A 21,598-nucleotide genomic window follows, 5' to 3' on the forward strand; every position below is an offset into this window, starting at 1 on the left:
TTTGGATCTCCATAATACAACGTGAAATCCGCAACATTGAACGTGGCTGACACATTGCAATCCCCTGACAGGTCAATCTTATATGCATTATCATTCAATTTTCGGAGAATTCTGAAAGGTCCGTCTGCTCTGGGCTTGAGTTTCCCAAATATTCCTACTGAGAATATCTCTTTCTTCAGATGGATTTATACAAGTCCCCTTCATTAAAGGTCACCTATTTTCCATGTCTTGTTTGCTTGTGCTTGGTACTTGGGATTCTTCTTAGCGATTTCTTTTCCTACTTCTGCTTGGAGTTTTGAACCTCGTGCACCCTTTGCTTGGCATCTTCACTAATATGTGATGTCGGTAGGAGCGACATCAATTCCAGTGGACTAATCGGTTGTGCCCGTACACGACCTCTAATGGAGTGTGGCCCGTGTTTTGACTTACGATTCTGTTGTATGCAAACTCGGCCCGAGCAAGAATTAAATCCCATTGCTTCAATTCTTCCCAACGAAATATTTCGGCAGATTTCCAAGAATCTTGTTTACTACCTCATTCTAATTGTCCGTTTGAGGGTGTGCTGCTGAATTGAATTGAACCTTGGTGCCTAATTTTTCTGACGAAGTCCTCTAGAAGTAACTCATAAACTTGACATCCCTATTTGATGTTATGGTCATGGTTATCCCGTGCAATCTCAAAAAATCTCTGGTGTATAAGTCGACAACGTTCGAGGCATCCAGTGTCCCATGGCATGGTATAAAATGTGCCATCTTCGAGTATCGATCCATGACCACCAGGACTGAATTCTTATGGTGTTGTATTCTCAAAAGTCCTACCGCAAAGTCCATGCTAAAGTCTACTCATGGTGCCTATAGTATTGGTAAGGGGGTGTATAACCCTACATTCAGCCCCTTGGTTATTGCCATATGACAAATCTTGCATTGCCTATCGTGTTGCTCTATATCTCTTTCCAGTGGGGGCCAAAAGAAGTGTTCTCTCACGAGTGCGAGAGCTTTGTCTCTACCAAAATGCTATGCGTGTTCTCCACTGTGGTTCTCTTGAACGATGGAATTCCTCAGCGAACATTTTGGAACATATAACAAGTAACCATCGACTTTGTAGCACTGCCCAGTAGGCTTCTCCCGACACTGCTCCTGGATTTTTTTCGAAATCCTCCATTTTAAAAACTCTTTTACCACTTCAAAGCCCATGAAGCGGGGTTGCATCGTAGTGATCAACAAGTGTTGGCAACTCAGTGCATTTGCTACATGGTTCTAACTTCCCACGTTGTGCTTAAGCATGAATTGGAACGACGCCCAGGCTTCCCCCAGTCGTGTGTCGGGCCTTCAATTCACTATTTTGCCATTTTGGACCGGCTCTGCCCTAGCTGGTTCAGCTGTGCCAACTCCACTCCATATATAACCAATGCATTAATAGAATTTAGTATTTTTGTCATTAGATCATGCACATATTTCATTCCCATGGCACAAGATGAGTGGATCAGAGTATATGTGGGGCTTAGGCATTTGGGAATCATGATGATTGATGGTGATATGAAATAGTGGTAGCTTTTGCACTTAAATATGGTTTCTTTCATTTGTTTTGATTGTGTTTCTTGGCTTGGGTCCTGACTGTTACAGAAAGTTTGTTTTGCTACTTTTGGTTGTAGGCAATGATTTTTGACTAATCCACCTGCCATTATATACTTTCACCTAATCATTGTATGAATGAATAAAATGGCAAAATAGCCCACCGACTATATATAGGTTGAAATAGTCTCCATTGAGTACTATTTTAGACCTCATTAAAAAATATGGGGACTGAATTGACACTTTTAATGATTCTTGGACTAAAATGACAGCATGCAAAGAGTCGGAGGACAATTTTGACACTTTACTCTTTTGTGATCAAACGGGGTTTTGGATTCTTTTTTAAAATTTTGGTCTTCTGAGCAACTTAAGTTTCTATGTTTTGTTTGCTAGAGTAGATGGTGATTTGGCATGGGCAAGTTGATTGCAGCATTTGTGTGGATTTGAGTTACATTTAACCATTATGTTGTTTTCATGCTTGATTGGTTAGTTTGATTAGTTTTTGGTTGGGTTAACGAGTGCCTATAGTATATAATGTGGAGGGATATTATAATTAGACTAGTTGTGTTGGGTTAATTTGTAAAAACTCAAGTATTTTTCTTCCATGACTCCATATACCTGGGTCATGCTCAAGTTGTACATAGCAGCTGTGAAAGGTGATTTAATCACTTCTAATATTGCTTCAGTACGTGTGCAAACTTGATGAAGGTTAACATGTTAATATCAAATCTCAAACACTGTTATCAAAGGCATTTTGAATGCTTGCCTAAGTGCTTGTGTGAGGCGAGGCAGTAATACATGGCTCTCCTATGTAGACATTCCAGTAAATGCTTGGGAAGAAAAATTACTTCATTTCATTATTCACATGTAGTGCGCGTGCGTGTGCACACACACACATACACTTATATATATATATATATATATATATATATAGTGAGTCAATCCTTATTAATTTACAAACTTACTAAATAGATGAAGTTTATATTCAAGGAAGAGCTTTAGTGAAGACATCAACAACTTGTTGGTGTGTCGGGATGTAGCTTAGTTGTATAATTCCACCTTTAATTTTTTATAGATTAAGCGCCTATCAATTTCAATATGTTTGGTTATGCTATGATGTTTTGGATTTTTGGCAATACTAATGGTTGCTTGACTGTCGCAAAATATATATATAGGCTTTCTAGAGGTGCATCCCAATTGTTTTAATAATTATTAAATCTAAATCCTTTTATATATTCCTAAGGCAAGTGTCATCTCTCATTTATCACTGTTTCTAGAAACAACTTGCTTCTTACTTTTCCATGTATTTAGATTTTCTTATGCATACGAGCAATAACCTGTGGTGGACATTTTGTCAGTGAATTCCCCATCCCAACTTGCATCAATATAGACTTCTACCTCTTTGTTTTTAATATTCTAAAAAAATAATCCATAACCAAGGGTCTTCTTGCGAAATCTCAGAATTCTGTACATCATCTCGGAATGCTCTTCATCTGAGCTATTTATATGTTTTCTCATAAAGCTGATAGAGTATGCATATATTGCCTTGTATATGGCAGGTAGATAAGTTCTTTTACCAATCTTTTATATATTGTATTATCCACTTCCTTCTCCTTTATTAGACTTTATTTTGGGATCCATTGTAGTATCGACATGCTTCCATCCAATAATCTCGATCTTCTCAGTAATTCTTTGATGTATTTCTTCTGTGATATAATGATATTTTTATTGGACCTTGCTACCTCCATATCTAGAAAATATCTCATGGTTCATAGGTCATTGATTTAAAGCTCAGTGGCAAGCACATATTTGATCTTGTAAATATCTCTTTCATCATCAACTGTAAGAATCATATCATTCACATATAATATCAGTGCAACAATCTTACATTCATGAATGCTTATTATGAACCAATTATGATCAGCTTGACCTTGAGAATATTAATTAGATCTCATAGTTTTAGCAAACGTTTCAAACCACACTCTTGGTGATTGCTTAAGCCCATAGAAAGACTTCATGAGTCTACTTACCAATTGTTTGTTGGATTTATTCTTAAGTCCTAGTGATAACTCTATGTACACTTCTTCTAGGTCCCCATTCAGGAAGACATTTTTTATGTCAAGTTGATGCAGTCTCCATTTCTTGTGAACCACTACTGAATGGAGAACTCTAATACTTTTGAATTTGGCAGCTGGTGTAAAGGTCTTATAATAGTCTATCCCATAGGCTTTAGGGAAACCTTTTGAAGTCTGGCTTTGAATCTCTTAATTCCCCCATCAGCTTTGTATTTGTTCTTGAACTCCCATTTGCATCCAATTAACTTCTTATCCTAATGAAGTTTAGTGAGAATTCTTGTGTTTTTATATTTTAGTGCTTGGATCTTCTGCTCATCTGATTTCCTTCTTTTTGAATTTTTAAGAGCATCATGAACAGATTTAGGAATCTGCACACTAGGTTAGAAACAAAAGCTTTGTAGATGAGGATAGATTCTAATAACCTACTTACTCCTAAATTGGATATCTAATGTAGCTTCCCTTTTCACCTACATGAGAAGAGGAAGGGGATAATCATGAATAGTAGATTTATCTTGATCCGAACTTTTAGGTGAATACGAACTCAGTTTTTGGTTTGAGCAGTCATTTTATAGCAAGTTATCTTTTACTTGCTAAGATTTTTCTTGCTCTGTGTACACACAAAATTATTTGTTATGGACTTTATGTTGGGTTGGTTGAATATCTTCTGCTAGGATAGGAGGGATAATCATGAGTACTAGACTTATCTTGACCCGAAATTTTAGGTGAATACGAACTCGGGTTTTTGTTTGAGCAGTTATGTTGTTGCAAGTTATCTTTCACTTGCTCAAGATTTTTCTTTCTCTGTGTACGCGAAATTATTTGTTTTGGAATTTATGTTGGGTTGGTCGAATATCTTCTATTAGGATAGGAGGGCTTGTTGTGCATCCCAAAAATGATGTTCATTTGCATTTTTCCGCTGGACATCATATTCGGGGTAGTAGGATTGAAATTCTTAAAAAAAAAAGTGATAGCCATGGAGTTGCATTTTTTGGTAACATGAGTGTAACACATACCCTTTTTTATTGGAGATACTTAAGAAAAATATATTTGATACATTTAGGATCAAGTTTTGTGCGATTCTTGGGAATGGATGTGAATAGAAGATATACACTCAAAAATTTTAAGCGGTATCTTAAAAATAAGGCTTTGATGCGAGAATACGTAATCATCAAAATATGAAGAGCTATTTTGAATTGAAGTACCCGACTAGACATTCAATTGTTAAGATATGTTGCAATATGAACTGTTCTCCCCCAAAATGTTTTGGAACTTAATGTGAAATCATAATTGAGCGAGATATGTCAATGTGATGCCTATTCTTTCTCTCAGAAATCCCATTTTATTTTGGGGCATCAATACATGAAGTCACATGAATAAATTTTTTTTTTTATTTCTTTTTTTTTTTTGAAAGATAGGACTCAATGAAATATTCTTTTGCATTATCGGTTTTGATGATTTGAATTTTGCGTTGGAATTGAGTTTGAATCAGACTGTTTCATATTTCTCCATTTTAAGGATATCCAAGTAGTTATAGTATGACCGACAATAAATGAGTCAAATCATCTAGCCCCACTTAGAGTTTTCACATTTGAAGATCCCCAAATATCATTGTGGATAATGAGAAAATGGTGTGAGGGTTTTTATTAGGTCATGGGATAATTATTTCTAGTGTTTTGACAAGTTGACAAATCACACTTGATAAAAATTTAGGTTTCTATTGATAAACAAATAACGATATAACTTTGCAATATGATTAAAATTAGGATGGCCCAGAAGATAACTCCTTAACATGACATGATTTTTGACGGGCATAAGCTCAACATATTTAGAAATTTGATGTAAAATAGAGGTGGGCTTATTTGTGTTTAGAGTGTGACTTTCCTTGAGGAGATATAAGTCTTGATGCATTTCAGCACTGCTAATTACGTTCCCCCACTCCACAATTTTGGTGTATCACGAGGTTGCTGTGTTGTTTTAAAAAATTACCTCGAAGATGTTTTGTTTTTTTTTTTTTTGGAGTCATCTAGACAGGATTCTCGACCTTTGATTTAGAATTAATTTTCGGAGTAGAATTTGATGTCTTCATCCAGTAACTTGGTCATAAACCCGATGGATATTTAGGGTTGCTGCTAGTTGCAGAAAGGGAGCTGACTGCTGCTTATGCAAGTAGAGGAACAAATGTCGTAGGAAAGAAGGAAAATTGACTACTCATGCTATTGTTTTCGTGACTGCTGCTGTAGGGCGAGAATTTTGGCGAAGGTGTTTGCAGGGAAAATCCGGTGGTGGGTTTGCTACTAGAAAGATGCCGACGACAAAAATTGAACATAAATGATCTGTTAGGGAGAATTCTAGTGCTAGGTAGAAGAGGTCTCCGAAGGACGGCTTGCAGATTGGTTGAAGGGATTCCAATAGAGGAGCGCTTGCTACATGACTAATTTCGGTTATAGGGAGAGTTCTAACGGTAGAGAAGAACAAAGGAGGGTCTGCATGGAGAATTCTTGCTTAAGGGTAAAATAGGAAGAATTTATGCTGCAGAGAAGAGCTGAGAAAGGACATGCAGGGGAGAATTTGGCCGCAAAGGTTAACAAAGAAGGGTCTGCAAGAAGAGTATTGGCTGCATGAGAAAGCAGGAGAGGTCTTGCAACCTGCAGGAAGAGTATTGGTTGAAGGGAAGAGGAGGTTTCCAGTGGTCCTGTATCCCAACAGAAGAGACCAGAAGGGTTCCGACGATAACAAAAGCTAGGGTTTGTTTCAGGTCTCTAACAGCCGCGAAAGACTCAAATGAGCAAGAGGAAACTTTGATCAGTGTTGTGGAAGCTTCAAACAGTGTAGTTAGACGGAGTCGAAATACGATTCAGACAAAGTAGACAGGCAATCTTGATGAGTGATTCAAATGATGATACAAAAACAATGTAATCAAAGGATTGATTTGAACGACAAATGTAGGAAACGATGCCGATCCCGTCGAAGAATTCGCCGATCAACACAAACTAATGATGGATGCAAACGAGTAATTCGGTCGAAGTTGGTAAATGAAAGATGCCCTAATTCTGTCGAAATTGAGGCTGGATTTCTGATACCATGTAGAAATTGCTTTGGAAGGAAAAAAAATTTTCACTTCATTATATATATATAGTGAAACCAATCCCTCCTAATTTAAAAACTTATCAAATATATCTAGTTTAAATTCGGAAAGGAAATAATTTTGAAATAAAAATAAAGAAACATTAAATAAAAAAGGAATAAAACTAAGATAGGTGTTTCCAATGATATCCCAATCAAATCTTTCCATAATTTTGTGAAACGACCGGCCGGCCCAACATGGAGAGGAGCTGAACTTCTCAACTTTCTGTATTAATATATGCAGGGGAACATGTATTATAATCATAAATATCATAAAGCATTTAGGAACTTCAAAAGTCTCTTCTACATACATATTAGTAATATATGCAGGGGAACATGTATTATAATAATAAATATCATAAAGCATTTAGGAACTTCAAAAATCTCTTCTACATACATATTGGATCATAAAAATAATGTTATCTAATTACATGTGAAAGAAAATTAAGCTCGAAGGTTTTCATTGGATTTGAAATGTTTTTATCCTAACTCTTTCAATGACATTGATTGTAATAATTAGTGATTGATTCGAGAGATGGTCACTAGTATCTCAAATTGGAATGATACATTGGTATTTGTTGATGAATATTTGACAAGGGGTGACGTTGAAAGAGCTTAGGAGGAGAAAAAGGGAGGCTCACTGGGAAGCACATAAAATCAATTATAGGTAAAAGAAGTTTTAGCTCTTTCCTAACTTGTTGAAAACTGTAAGCTGTTGGGAATTTGGAGAATTTATTCCTTCCTTTTTAGTGGGGAAATAAAGACCTTTTCATATGGAATGGATTCCATGAATCAACCGTAACCCAAACGAGAATGCAAAGTTGTAGATGTGGTTTTCAACATTCTTTCTCAAATGGGATTGTTTATATTAGATATTTCAAGCTTTCTCATATATTTTTTCCGACCAGGGTTTAGGCAATCTCTTGGCTAGAGTGTCAACGATTTGGTTTGAGGATGCAACGTGAAACCTCCAGTTTATCGTCAATTATTTTTTAATGAATTGTCAATTATTTTTCAATCAGTTTACATACGTTTAGTATTATTATGATGAACATTATTATGAACATACAAATGATATTTGTTTGGTTTTGTTGTCACAATATATTTTTATTGGTCTCTTAGAGGCAATATGACGTTATTAAGGGAATAGTTTTAGCTAGAGTAATTCACCCACCCATTAGCTAATGATCATAGTTCTTCTTTTGCTGCACTGCTCATTACAACAATTCTTTCTTATTTTTCCATATCCTCAGGCTACCCTAAAACAGTATTCTGATGTGGATTTTCTTTCAACTATGGAACTAACCGTGCTAACATATATTTATTTGTCAATTTCACAAGATTCATTTTTTATTTTTTGAAGAATAACCCTCTCCTTTGACTTTCTTTTTGATACTTTAATTTTCATAGTATAACTTTAAGAGATTCTTCATTAATTGCATGCATGTACTGATTTATCATTCTCAGAACAAAGCAATATCATGCCTTATATGTGCCAAATAGATAAGTTCGTTGATAAGGTGTTAATATATGCCCTTTTAAAGATGTGTGCTAGTTTTTTCATCTCTAAATTTTTCATTAGGATTAGCCAAAGTGTCAAATATTTGCACCCATGATATCGGTCTAGGTCACGTAGAAGGTGTGTTGGAATACAAAAATGTGTTAGGGAAGTTTTAGGATGAGTAACGGGTTAGGGGAGATGGATGTGACTGAAATTTCGACGTGGATGATAGTGGGATAACAAACTGGAATGGAAAACAACAGTTTTTTTGTTGTGAACAACAATTTGCTGCACGTTGGACGACGAAGGAGGCCTTCTAACGTCTGCGAGAGATCACTACTTTGATCCTATCATGCTACATACACACCTTTTGAAAGAAATTTGAAGATACAACACTTCGATAGAGAAATCAAGGAGAGAACATTTACAAATAACATAACTAAAGGCAAAAGTCTCCAATAATAAGAAAACAAACATATGAATAGTATTCCTTGCAGAAATAAACTAATTATAAATAAATGAATAGGAAATAATGCTAGAGAAGGGAAATGATTTTGTTAAACTGGATAACGGGACAGAGAATCCCGTAAACTTGCTTTCATAGGACTGAACTTGCGCCTAACCCCATTCTGCGATTGTAGGAACTCCTACTGTTCGCGGTTCTATTACTACAAAGCCTTCTCGCAATCTCGAGAGGTAATCACATTTGGTGTCATTCTCCTCGGGTAGATGGAGCTTCCTCCTCTTTCCAAGAAGCTTCTTGATTTGATCTATTACCATCATAACAAAGTCATTGTCTTGCTTTGTCTGAGGCAACTCCACCACAAAATTTATGCCCACGTTTATCTTAGAAAACTCTTAAACACATGTCATTCGAAAGAATGTCCTGATAGAATAAGTTGTCGTACTTTTTTGGCTTAATTAGAGTTGGAACTGCATATAGACGGGTATTCCCACAAACCAAATCTCGAGTCATTAAATCTGTAACCAACTTCTCTTACTCTTCAAACACTGCTGGGTGTATTCGATAAATAAATGCCTGAACAAACTAACTCTAAAATGAAATATGTGGTAGCTTGGACCGCATTTAAGGGTAATGACTCAGGAATATTCAATCATGATATATGGCAGCTCCTTCAATAGGGGTTGTTCCTCTTCAGATATTTGCTCCTCGTACACATTATCTTTTAAGACAAACAATTTTAATCATGTTGTGATCTCTCGATTAGGTAGCTTGAATCACTGGTATCTCATCTTTGTGGATTTCTCGTAGACGGTATTGTATCCTTTTCTCCCTATCAATTTTTCAGCGAATGTAGGATTGCGAATCTAAAATTGGTAGGGGGCTTAGGTTTTGGTGATAATTGTCTGGGTGAATTTTTTGTGGTGGTAGGAATGTTTAATTTAAAAGATTTTAGGTTTAAGGCTAAAAGTTATGTTTGGAATGATTAGGACAGTGACTTTGTATGTAATTTAGATTATATGGAAATGTGTAGGTAGACAAATCCCTAAAAGTGCAAGGTTTGTCAGGTTCTAATGTATGATTATATCGTTTAGGGCACCTAAAAGGTGTGAGAGAATACAAAAATGTATTAGGGAAATTGTAAAATGGGTAACGAGATAGGGATGATTTAGGGCAGCTAAAAGTCTGGCGTGGATGACATCGTACAACAAACTGGAACGAAAAATAATAGTTTTCTTGTTGTGAACAACAGTTTGCTGCAAGTTGGACGACGATGGAGGACTCTGAACATATGGGAGAGATTATCACTTTGATCCTATCAGTTTACAAACACACAACTTGAAAGAAATTCAAAAATACAACATTCCAATAGAGCAATTCTGGAGAGAACACCCTCAAATAACATATCAAAACCAAAGTCTCCAACGAAAGAAATACAAACATATAAATAGTTTTTTGTGCATAAGTATATCTAATTAGAAAGAGACGAATAGGAAATGAGGATAAAAAAATAAATTGATTGTTGAATCTGAGAACGGGACAAAAAACCATGTAAACCAGCTTTGATGGGCGGGTTTTGCCCCGGACTTCATCCTGAGATCGAGGGAACTCCAACGGTTCGCAGTTCCGCAACTACAGAACTCTTCCGTGATCTAAGGAGGTAATCACATATCGTGTCAATCCAAGCGGCCTAATTTGTTTCAATGGCCTAAGAACTTATTTCATTTGAGATATAGTAATGCCTAAAAATTTCTAGCCTCCCCATAACATGAATGTGTTTTGAAGGCTTAAATTTTTTTTTTTTCAAATTCATTAGCCGACTTTTTAAATGAACTCGTTTCGGGAATATTGTTACTAGTTAAGATGATATCATCAACACATACAATTAGTATTGCTAATTTGTCATTATTGCATTTGTAGAAGAATATGTGATTGATTTGAGCTTGTTAATATCACTGTCAACAAATTATTTATTTGTGAATTGTTTATAGCATGCTCTCTTGAATTTTAGAGGGATTTCACATGGACTTCTTTATTTAAGTTGCCATTTAGAATGATATTTTTGACATCAAGTTGCTGTAGAGGCCAATGCAGGTTTGTTGTGATGGATTTTCACTACAAAAGCAAACATCTTCCAACAATATTGATCATTAGATCCATTTCAATAGATATTTCATTATGAAGATCTATTTGCAGTTGATTGGAATGCCTACACTTGGTTTCTAGACAACTTCCATGTTCCATTTTTAACGGCATTTAGGTCTTATTTTACAACCTTTTTACACTTTCTCCTTAAAAGGGCTTATTTTATTGTTTTTTGGGATTTTAACTTCTTCTAGATTTAAAACAAAGGCCTCCAGAGCTCATAGATGATGATATTATTCATATTCTACGACTCTACTATAGTATGGTAGGTACAAGAATGAGGCTCTTTACCTGCAATAAGCAATTCATCATTAAAATCTAGCGGAAGGACATGAGAATTACATGAGTTCTAGTTAGATTCATGAAATACTTCAGGAGTTGGAGTTTCTACTATTATTCATTTTATAAGAGTAAACACAAAGTGCAGTGCGATGTTGGCTTTATTAACAAGTATTTTGTTAATTCACTTATTTAGTTTGAGAATCAACTAGGTTCGTAGTTTGTCAATTAGAGGAGATTATGGTCTTAATTGGTACAAGAAGGAATGATAACAAAGAAAAAAAATCATGGAATATTCCTTCACTTTCCATCTCCACTTGAAGGGAAATTTAGATTAAGTTCTCTTAGAGAGTGAGATCCATAGATGCAAAAGTTTTTTTTTTTTAAATACCTTTAGGAAGAATATATTTGTTCTCTTTATTGTATGTCTTATGCCCTGAAAAAAATGCATGTTATGGCCTTTTGATCCATTATGTTTCTATTAAAATAATAATTTTAGACAAAGCCCTACACCCAAAACTCTGAAGGATATAATTTATAGTTTTAGTGTTGGGAAAGTTAATTTGAGAAGCATTTTTTGGAGTTTGAATATGAAAAGAACTTATTGGCATCCAATTTACAATTTTACATATAGTATGAATTTACCACACAAATATTTTTGGCGGTTTATGATGAATATAATAGATCTAAGAACATCTAGAAGCTGACAATTTTTTCTTTTGTTACTTTCATTTTGTTGAGGGTTATTAAAACAAGAACTTTGGTTAGTAATTCCATCTTGACTTCTATAAATTTTTAGAAATTAGTAAAAAATTTTATTGCCTCTATTTAAGTGCAAGATTTTGAAAGTACTAGAGTATTTAATTATAACCATAATATACAAGTTCTTAAAAGTTTGTTCAATCTTGGATTTTTTTTCCAAGATGTAAAAGAACATACATGAGTATGTTAATCAATAAAGATAATAAACAATTGCTTAGAGTATATATTTTGCGACTGAGAAGGCCCAAATGTCATTGTGAATGAGGCAAAAGTTTTAATAACTTAAGATGGTTTGGGCTTTAAGGCAACTCTTATGGTTAGCCAATTGACATATTTCGCATTGGATGACGTAATTATTTTTAAATAAGTATGAAAAAATATTTTTTAAGTAATCAGACGTAGAATGCCTTAAGTTAATGTGCCGGAAATATTTTATTTTATTTTATTATTATTTTTTTGTAGAAGTTGATGATTCCCAACCCACAATATGACTATTTATTCTTATCTTTGCCTTCATCAAAATAGTAGTCCCTTATGCTCGCTAGAAGTGCCAATCTTCTTCCTCTATTATTGATCTAAAATTAACAATAATTTTGTGAGAAAAGATTGTTATAGTCATATTTTTTGAATATTTTGCTTACATGTACTAAATTATAGGATAGATTGTGAACATGTAAGAATATCATCAATAAAAGGCAAATCTTAGTTCTAATGTTACGGGTCCCAACTACTAGATAATAAACTATAAAAACTTTCTAATCTTTTAAGTTTGCAAGAGGTGGGAGTATAAGATGTGATGAGTTGAGCTAAACCTTGCTGATGTGTTAGTTTGGGTACCCATTTTTTTTCTTTTTGTTCTATTTTGTTTTTTCTTTTTCCTTTCTAAGAAACCAGAGCCAAAGTTTTTTGTTTTGTTTTCTAATTTTGCGCCTTTATGTAAAAGTTCATTGCTAAAGCAAAAGATGTAGTTGGTAGTATGTGTATCCAATCTTTCTTGGCTTGGAAATAAGTTTGATATTTAGTGAGATATTCCTGTGTCCAATTTTATTGTGCACAGAACTTTACAACAACAACAACAACAACGAACCTTTATCACACTAATTGAGTTCAGCTACATGAATTCTTTTTTATACAATATACCCAAGCCTTTTTAGTCCACCTCGACTTTTTTTTTAACATAAGCAAATCTAAAACATCTATTTTCCTAAAAGGGTCATTAGTTGGTCTAAGTTTAATATGACCAAATCATTTAAGGCGACTCTCTTTAATCTGGTTTGTCATTGGAGCTACTTCTACCCTTTCATGGATATGGTTGTTTTGCATTTTATCTTTAAGTGTAAAGCCACTCATCCACCCAAGCATTCTCATCTCAACAACACTCACCTTATTTTTATGCTTCTCTTTTATAGGCCAACATTCTGCGCCATAAAGCATTGCAGGGTTTACCACCATTTTAAAAATTTCCTTTTAAGTTTAAGTGGTATTTTTTATTAGAATTAAATGAAAATATGAAACTCAATATGACACAATGGAGAAAAATGATTCATGTAACCGACCCCACTTAGTGGGAGGAAGTTTCGTTGTTGTTTTTATCGTCTTCGTTTTCTAAGTGGTATTTTTCTAAGGTACTTTGCATTCCTCCACTTGAACCATCCAACTTGAATTCTACAAATAACATCCCCATCAATATCACCATCATTTTGAATAATAAACCGTATATATCTAAAACATTTACCTTTTTTAATGAGTTGATTACTGATTGTTTTAATCTCGCCACTAGACTCCTACTAAAATTATATTTTATGTATTCAGTTTTAGATGTACGCAAATGAAATATTTTCGATTCTAAAATTGACCTCCATAAATCAAGTTTTTCTTGAACTCTCTATAGTCTTATCCACAAGAAGGATATCATCAGCAAAAAAACATACACCAAAGTACATCCTTCTGTGAGTTTCCAATAAGACATTCACAACTTAAGCAAAAAGATATGGGCTTAAGGCAGATCCTGATGTAAACTTTATACTTTAGATTTTATGGTACTTTGGATTTTTGTTGTTATGAAGCAACTGAGATAGTAGTTGAATAATTATCTTTGTTTATTTTACCTTTCTTTATGATGATGCCATTTAAATTTTAGGGCCCTATGTTTTGAATGTTGTTCAGGAAAATCGACCCAGCCAAACTAAGAGCTAGCCATGTAATAATTATGACGTTAAATTCAATAATTTAAAATTAATTAATAGCATATGAAAAGCATAAATGACTATTACATTCATCTCAATTGAATGAAAACTATGAAACTGTAAGATGGAGAACCTTCTTTGTCAAATGCATAAAGAATTTTTCTAGGATAAACCTTGTTATTGAACGGAACAAATAAGATGCTATCAAGATTTTGGGTACATTCTAGCTTTCAAGGGTGGTTAAATCCCAATGATTTCATATATTGGCTATATACAGTGGAACATATATTTGAAGATAAATATGTACCACTTATAAACCCTTAAAATATGAAGGCCATAATGTCAAAGAAATTTTTTTTCATTTAGTGGGAGAATTTTAAATGAACAAGGGATAGTGATGATAAGAATAAGACAACTAAATCACAAAAAAAATGAAGAAAGTACAATGTAAGAAATATTTTCTCTATATTTTAAGCAAGTTATGTTCCTTAAAATTCATAATTTTCAACAATAAAGTTTGTTTGCAGGGAAGTATGAAGTTAAATTTGAACAACTAGTGTTGAAATATGTCATGTTGAACTCGAGGAGCTTATCATTACTCGATTCATTGGTGGTTGGCATCTTTTTATTGTAAATATCATACAATTATAGTAATATTGAACTTTATATTATGCCACTAAATTAGCTCTAAGGGTAGAATGATTGCTAACCACTATTAAGAAGTTTATTTTGGTTTAGGACTTGACTTTCATAAAAAGGATTGGTATGGAAACCCATGATGATACACCCTGAAGGCTTCGTAAAAATAATTTTTCAATATGTTCACAAGTGTTAGAAAGTAATAATGTTACCACATCAAATGTTTTGAACACACACAAAATGTTTTAGATGCTCTTAGAATTTGGGCATAATTTGCCATATTTTCCAAATCAGTGTGTTGTGCCCTCAGTTGAAGTCCCACTCGAGGAAGATAATAAAGTAGAGGACACTGATGGTGATGAGCAATTAGTATATGCGAATGATGGAGAATTTTTTGTGTCCGTGGAATTTTGAGCGCTACTATAGATCCAGAGTTATATTGGCTTTGACCTAATTTGTTTTAAATGTGCAATATTTTTATTAATTTGAGAAATTGTGAAAATGTTGTCTCTAGCACATGATTGAAAAATTAAATCTATCTATTTAAGGGAAACTCGTTGCACTCTACAAATTATCTTAGTTTTGTTAAAGGAATGAGATAAGCTAGCCAATATGATGATTTTAAAGCACTCGTATCATAAAATTTGAAGGTGAAAAAGTGGTTTTGGTGCAATGAATGATGATATTGAGGACAAGATTGAAATTGATACAATAGCTACTAAATTTATGTTCCTAAAGCAATGCAAGAAACTTCTTTAACTTATGCCCCCATGGTTATGGAAGGATATCAAGGAGAGGAGTACATTCATAAAAAGTTCAACTATTGCTAAAATTTGAGGATGTGTTTCCCACAAAATTATTCTCAGGATTATGATAAAGAAACTAGTACTGAAAACTGTGAAAATAGAAAATACAAATTTTCATTAATATTAAAATAGAGTTACAACTTGACTCGAACGAAAATTACGACACAGACATAAAACGACACTACCAAGCATTCCTAATGGATGGTGGAGGTCGGCTAGAGGGATCAAGATGATTGGAAGGGGTGATGACAGCCATGGAAGGCGAGTGGTAGTGAAGGGAATGCATGGAACTGTAGGGACAATAAATAGGAAAGGTTCTTAGGTGGTCGATAACGGTAGTGGCTTGTTTGGAGGGGGTTTTAAGAGAGTTAGGTAGGCAAACAATTGCAATAATCTGTTGGAAGGGAAATGACTGGGTGTCGGGATGACAGAGGGAGAGTTCGGGGTTGAGGAGTGCAGAGGAGACGGTTTGGTACCGGTAGAAAGGGAGGATACGTTCACCATCTTGGAGAGAATACAACCGAAGCACCACCACCTCCTCGGATATAGGCCACTAAGGGGAAAGGGGCCCCACATAGGAGATTAGAAGACAACTTCACTAGAATTACTTCCTACACACACAGTGGACAACTATTTATAGCTTCCCAAGTTTACACAAAAGGTAGGGGAGTGGGAAGGTAAGAAGAATCTAGAAGAAAAACCTTTCAAGAAGAAGACAAGTGTGGAAGGTGCGTGAAGCAGCCCTGGATTGCGAGGGTTCGCAATCCGCTACTTGTTCCCACGCGCGGAATCGCGATCCTGCCTCTGCTGTCCCTCGTTCCCGTCTTGCTGTACTGCAAAGCTTTTGCGGGTCTTCTGTTCAGCGGAAACGAAATGTCGCATCGGGTGCTTTCATGTGAGATGTGCCTCATATGATTGATTGTCTTTGGTGTTGTTTTTCCCCATCTTTTGACCTATCATATGAGATACGAGGAGTAATAAGAATTATAAAATTAAGAATATTGACTTCTAATTAAATTTGTACTTCTAGAAAGCATTAATCCTTTTCTGGTGCTTGTTTTGCTAGTTGTACAAACAAGTCGACGCATGGGTTTTGCATATAGATTGTTAAGTTAGTGATGAAATTATGATAGAATATTGTTTTCTAATTTCTAGACTAGATGACATATTTGATCATATACATTGAGCATTTTTTCCCCCAAAAAATTGTCTTAGATAGTGGTTAGCACCATATATAAATGAAGTTGGGAGGTGAATCAAAGATGACTTTCAAAACATGAGATGGATTATGTGAGCAGATGATGATGCCTTGTAGTTTAACCAATGCTTGCACTATTATGCGCTTGATGAATGAAGTGCACAAATTATTATTGGAAACAACTTGTTGTGATATGCTTCAATGATATCCTACTTTATAATTGCAGTTTGGAGGATCATGCACGTGAACTTTTTGAAGTCCCACAACAAGAAAGTTATATGCCCATCCTAATAAATATAAAATTTTATGTTATCTTTAGATTGGGCTATAACACAATCATTCATAAACACGTGAAGTTTTCGCTTTTATGAAGAATTTTAGCTTCATGTCTGCTCCTTTTGCGCATGTTCTTGAGGGAGATAGTTCATTTGGACAGCCTTAAATTCAATCTAGTCTTGAAATTTTAAAATCCTGGCATGTGCAATTCAGATATTTTGCCAGAGTGCCACCTGCAGTTTCAATATACGCTATTTTAGCATGTATGAAGTTTCCCGGTTATTATTTTTCTGTAAGTTTCTGAATATGGAATGGTTTAATAATCCACATTGATTGTTTTAGTTTAACAATGCAGACATCATTCATTCACAATTGTTCATGCGTTCATGGAAGGATTTCATTTTTCATCTTTGATGACAAATCAACGATCTGGTCATTTTGCAGGAAAGAGATCTGTTAGAAAATTGTGGTCTGCGTCCTCATACCCTAAAAGGTGAATTGTTTCAAATCTTATCGAAGCAAGAAAGCCTTGGTTTGAAAGTCTCCGAGCTAGTAAAAATGCCTCAGGTATAGTTATGGTAATCGTGTTTGGGGCATTCACTCACATACCACACAATTCTTATGCATATACATATCGGGCACCTAAAATTTACTTTTTACATTTATACCACCCAAATCTTTCACATCACATAAAAAATACCACCATTTTAACTTTTAAAGGATGAAATGCACTTTTTCATACATAGTTAAGGTGGTTTGCATGTAAAAATTGAAGTTTGGGTGTTAGATATATAAATTCATATGAATTGAGTGGCATGTATGTAAATTTTTCATCTTGTTTATTCCTAGAGACGAGTAATATGATTTTCTTGTCTGAGGACCTGTTCGAGGATTTTTTATTTAAACTTTCAGATTGTTACATTGGACTTAGCGAGCACGACAGAAAAGCAGGAAGAACTAATAAAATTCACACTTTCAAGTGACATTACATTGTTTGAAAAAATAGGACCTGCTGCATATCGTCTTCGTTGTAATCACCAAATTAAAGATAAAGATGGTACACAGTCTGAGGATGATGATTCAGGAAGTGTGGAGGATGAATATAGTGATGCTTATAGAAGTAGCAGAACTGATGATTTCGAGGAGCAGAGCTTGGGGACATGTGGACAAAGGATTGTGAAATTTAAGAACGTGCACGACAATGCACAACAAAAGTTGATTGAATGTTCTGTGATTGATGAAAGCTACGCTGGGGAAGCATGGGTTCAAGGTTTGGTGGAAGGTGACTATTCAAATTTAAGTACCGGGGAGAAGCTAGATGCTTTGGTTGCTCTTGTAGATCTTATTGGTGCTTGTTCCAATGTAAGATCTGTACTAAGAAAAATTATTAAATTTTAATATTTCAAGTAATGTCAGCATCTTAACACCTTCAGAGGAATCAATAGTTATTTATTTATTTTAATAATTGTTATCTACATTTCTAATTTGGAGATTTTCATATTAGTAGATTTTTCCTGAATACTTGTATGTTGGCCATTGAATTATATTTTTCATTGAGGTTTACACGGTGATGATAGTATTCAATTCTTGTTAATTGTCTGATATGCTTGTTCATTATTCAGCAATCTGAACCATAGCATGTTATGTAGATTATGGAAAGATTCATTTTGGTATGATTGAATGAGTAGAAGGAAAATCCGCTTTTTTTTTTTCTAATAGTATGTTTTCAATTTTAAAATTTTAAACCATAGTCATCATCTGGCATATGACCTCAGTCAGTAATGATATGAGACTCCAATGAAGAATGGCTAATTAATATTTTTCAGCGGCATGTTATAATATTAGGTGATTTCTAGCTCATTAAAACTTTTGCAAAGTCAGGGCATATTGAAAACTGGAAAGATGTTTTATTTTGCATTGTTTTGAGTTTATTTTTTACATTTTCTTCTTCTGTGTACATATCTTAGTTAAAGTTTTCATGCTGCCTTTCTATTTATTTATTTTTATATTTTTTTTCTTCGTGAAGCTGTGTAGATCATGAGCATAAATGTTCTTCTATTTCTGTGTAGAATCTAGAAGGGGCCATATCTGCAATTACTCCCTGTGTTCAATATATTGGATCAGGAGCAAAAATAAAAAGGCAATCTTCTAAAATTAATTCTACTTCTAGCAACGTTCGGGAGGTACCTGCAGATAGTGTGCTGAGAGATTTCTCTCAGATTGGTTCTTCTATTTTGTCTTCTGCGGTGTCTAAGAAGAGACAGTGTTCTGGCAAAACTGAAGGCACGCCACTTAATGTGCATCCATTGAAATCTATTCATTTGGGATCTGATCGCAGGTACAATAATTACTGGCTTTTTCTTGGCCCCTGTGATGCAGCTGATCCAGGTCATCGACGCATTTATTTTGAGTCTTCAGAAGATGGTCATTGGCAAGTGATTGAAACAAAACAGGTTGTTTATGCAATCACTTCGCTCTTTTTGTTTGGTTGGGCATTGACATGCATACCACTTAATCTTTTGTATTTACGTGTCCACATTTATACCACCCAAACTTTCATATCACATCAATGATACCACTAGTTTAACTTTAAAAAGTGAAATATACCCATTCATGCATAGGTAAGGTGGCATAGATCTACAAATTGAAGTTTAGGTGCTAGATATGTAAATATATGTGAATTGAGTGATATGTATGTTAATCTTCTTTTTTTGTGGCTATTTTTGGTTCCCTATTCCTGATGTCCAGTATGGAACGCAATTGCAGGCTTTGCGTGATCTATTATTAGCTTTGGACTTTAGGGGCACGAGGGAAGCACAACTATTCGCATCGTTGGAGAAGCGGGAGGCATTTCTTTGTAAAGCCATGGATGATTTCCTCTCCGTTGAATATAGAAGCAGACAAAAAAAAGGATCTGATCTATCTGAACTCGATTCAAATAGCGATGGTTTTTCACCTAATTCAGATATCGATAACATCTTGGCATCAGCACATTCGACAGATAGTTACTCACCAACTTTTTCTTTAGCTCTTGAATGCGCAAGCAGCTCTAACGAAAAGAAACAAAAATTGGACCGTTTGAAAGCATATGATCAATGGATTTGGTGTTCCTTTTATTCCAGTCTTAATGCTGTGAAAAACTACAGAATACCATATATGGAATGTTTAACTCATTGTGAGAGTTGCCATGATTTATACTGGAGGGATGAGAAACACTGTAAAGCTTGTCATTCTACATTTGAAATAAGCATTGATCTGGAAGAGAGATATGCTATTCATGTAGTGACTGTAGGGAGACGGATGACGAGAGGGATTTTCCAAACTATAGGGTTCTGCCTTCTCCGTTGCAAGCGCTAAAAGCGGCAATTCATTCGATTGAGGTATGAGCTTGTGTTTTTCTGTCAGATAATCATTTTGAGAAGTGTGAAAATGGTTATGCGCTGGTCATTTTGGTGACAGTTTATAAAATTGTCAATTTAGTTTTCATACTCTTTTAGAAAAAGGCTTAGGTAGTCTTAGAGTGGGACTTTTTCGGCCTATATTAGAAGAGTTAGAGGAATAATTTGACATTTTTATAGGCTCTTGGACTAAAATGTTCCCATGTAAATAATCTAGGGGCAATTATGACCCTTAGGATAGCCTGTTCTATTAAGATTCATCGATAAAAAATTCTTTTTCAAACATCTTTTACTTTTTCATGAAAACTTGTTTTTTGTAAGTTCTTTCAAATTTGATGGAGATAAATTTTGATGAGTTGCTTTAGGGATGCATGCCTCCAGTGGCATTTTCTGGGGGATGGAAATGCTCAGCTCATAAGCTTTGGGAGAAGAGACTTCGGCGCACTTCTTCTTTGCCTGAACTTCTACAGGTTACTTTACCTTTTTGCTGCTGCCATGCACTTGTTTATAACACGTCTTTCTACATGTCAAAGTCCTTATGAATTCGTTCTGTTTTTTCTGCTTGGTAGGTTGTTTCTGATTTTGTCACTGCAATAAATGAGGAATGGTTGTATCAGAATACATTATCTATATGTTCAAGTGCATCTTTTGATGAGATTATTATATATTTTCACACTATGCCGAAAACAACCTCGGCAGTTGCGCTTTGGGTGGTTAAATTGGATAGGTTGATTGCTCCGCATTTGGAAAAACTTCAATCTGAAAGAACTAAATCAACCAGAGTTCAATTAAAAGGTATAAATGTTTTTCTATCTGTTTGTTGTTTTCACCATTTATAACTTAAAAATTTCTTCAAATTTACGCTACAGAAGAGTGACGTATCTATTACTTTCCTATTTGATGTGAATAGTCATTGTTTAAATTTGGATGGGAGGTCTTTTGGTTTCTGCAAATTTTTAGAGCAACTTATTACTGTGCTTCCCTTTTTCATGAGTCTTGATTAAAATTCCATTTTTGGATGTTAGAAGCCCGACTTATCTGCAAATATTCTAGATTTGATCTTCAATGATTAAATGTCCCTGACCACTAAAGGAATTACCGTTAAGATCATTGTGCTTTTTGAATAATCTTCTCACACAAAATGCATAGATAATTCACCTATAAATAGGTGAGTAC

General features: G+C 34.7%; 1 protein-coding gene across 1 annotated transcript in view; it reads left to right on the forward strand.

Annotated features, from left to right (window-relative positions):
• Positions 1-21,217, forward strand: part of LOC110027783 (homeobox-DDT domain protein RLT3) — a gene marked incomplete at its 3' end in the record, with an annotated part of 42,830 nt that extends 21,613 nt beyond the window's left edge. The window contains 7 exon segments of the mRNA XM_020729342.1: positions 17,469-17,591; positions 17,937-18,386; positions 19,094-19,477; positions 19,791-20,307; positions 20,310-20,404; positions 20,788-20,892; positions 20,992-21,217. Coding sequence (XP_020585001.1) covers positions 17,469-17,591; positions 17,937-18,386; positions 19,094-19,477; positions 19,791-20,307; positions 20,310-20,404; positions 20,788-20,892; positions 20,992-21,217 — 1,900 coding nt within the window.
• Between the last annotated feature and the right edge of the window lie 381 nt (positions 21,218-21,598).

This window comes from Phalaenopsis equestris, unplaced genomic scaffold (genome assembly GCF_001263595.1).
Source record: "Phalaenopsis equestris unplaced genomic scaffold, ASM126359v1 Scaffold000002, whole genome shotgun sequence".
In the NCBI taxonomy this organism is placed as follows: Eukaryota; Viridiplantae; Streptophyta; class Magnoliopsida; order Asparagales; family Orchidaceae; genus Phalaenopsis; species Phalaenopsis equestris.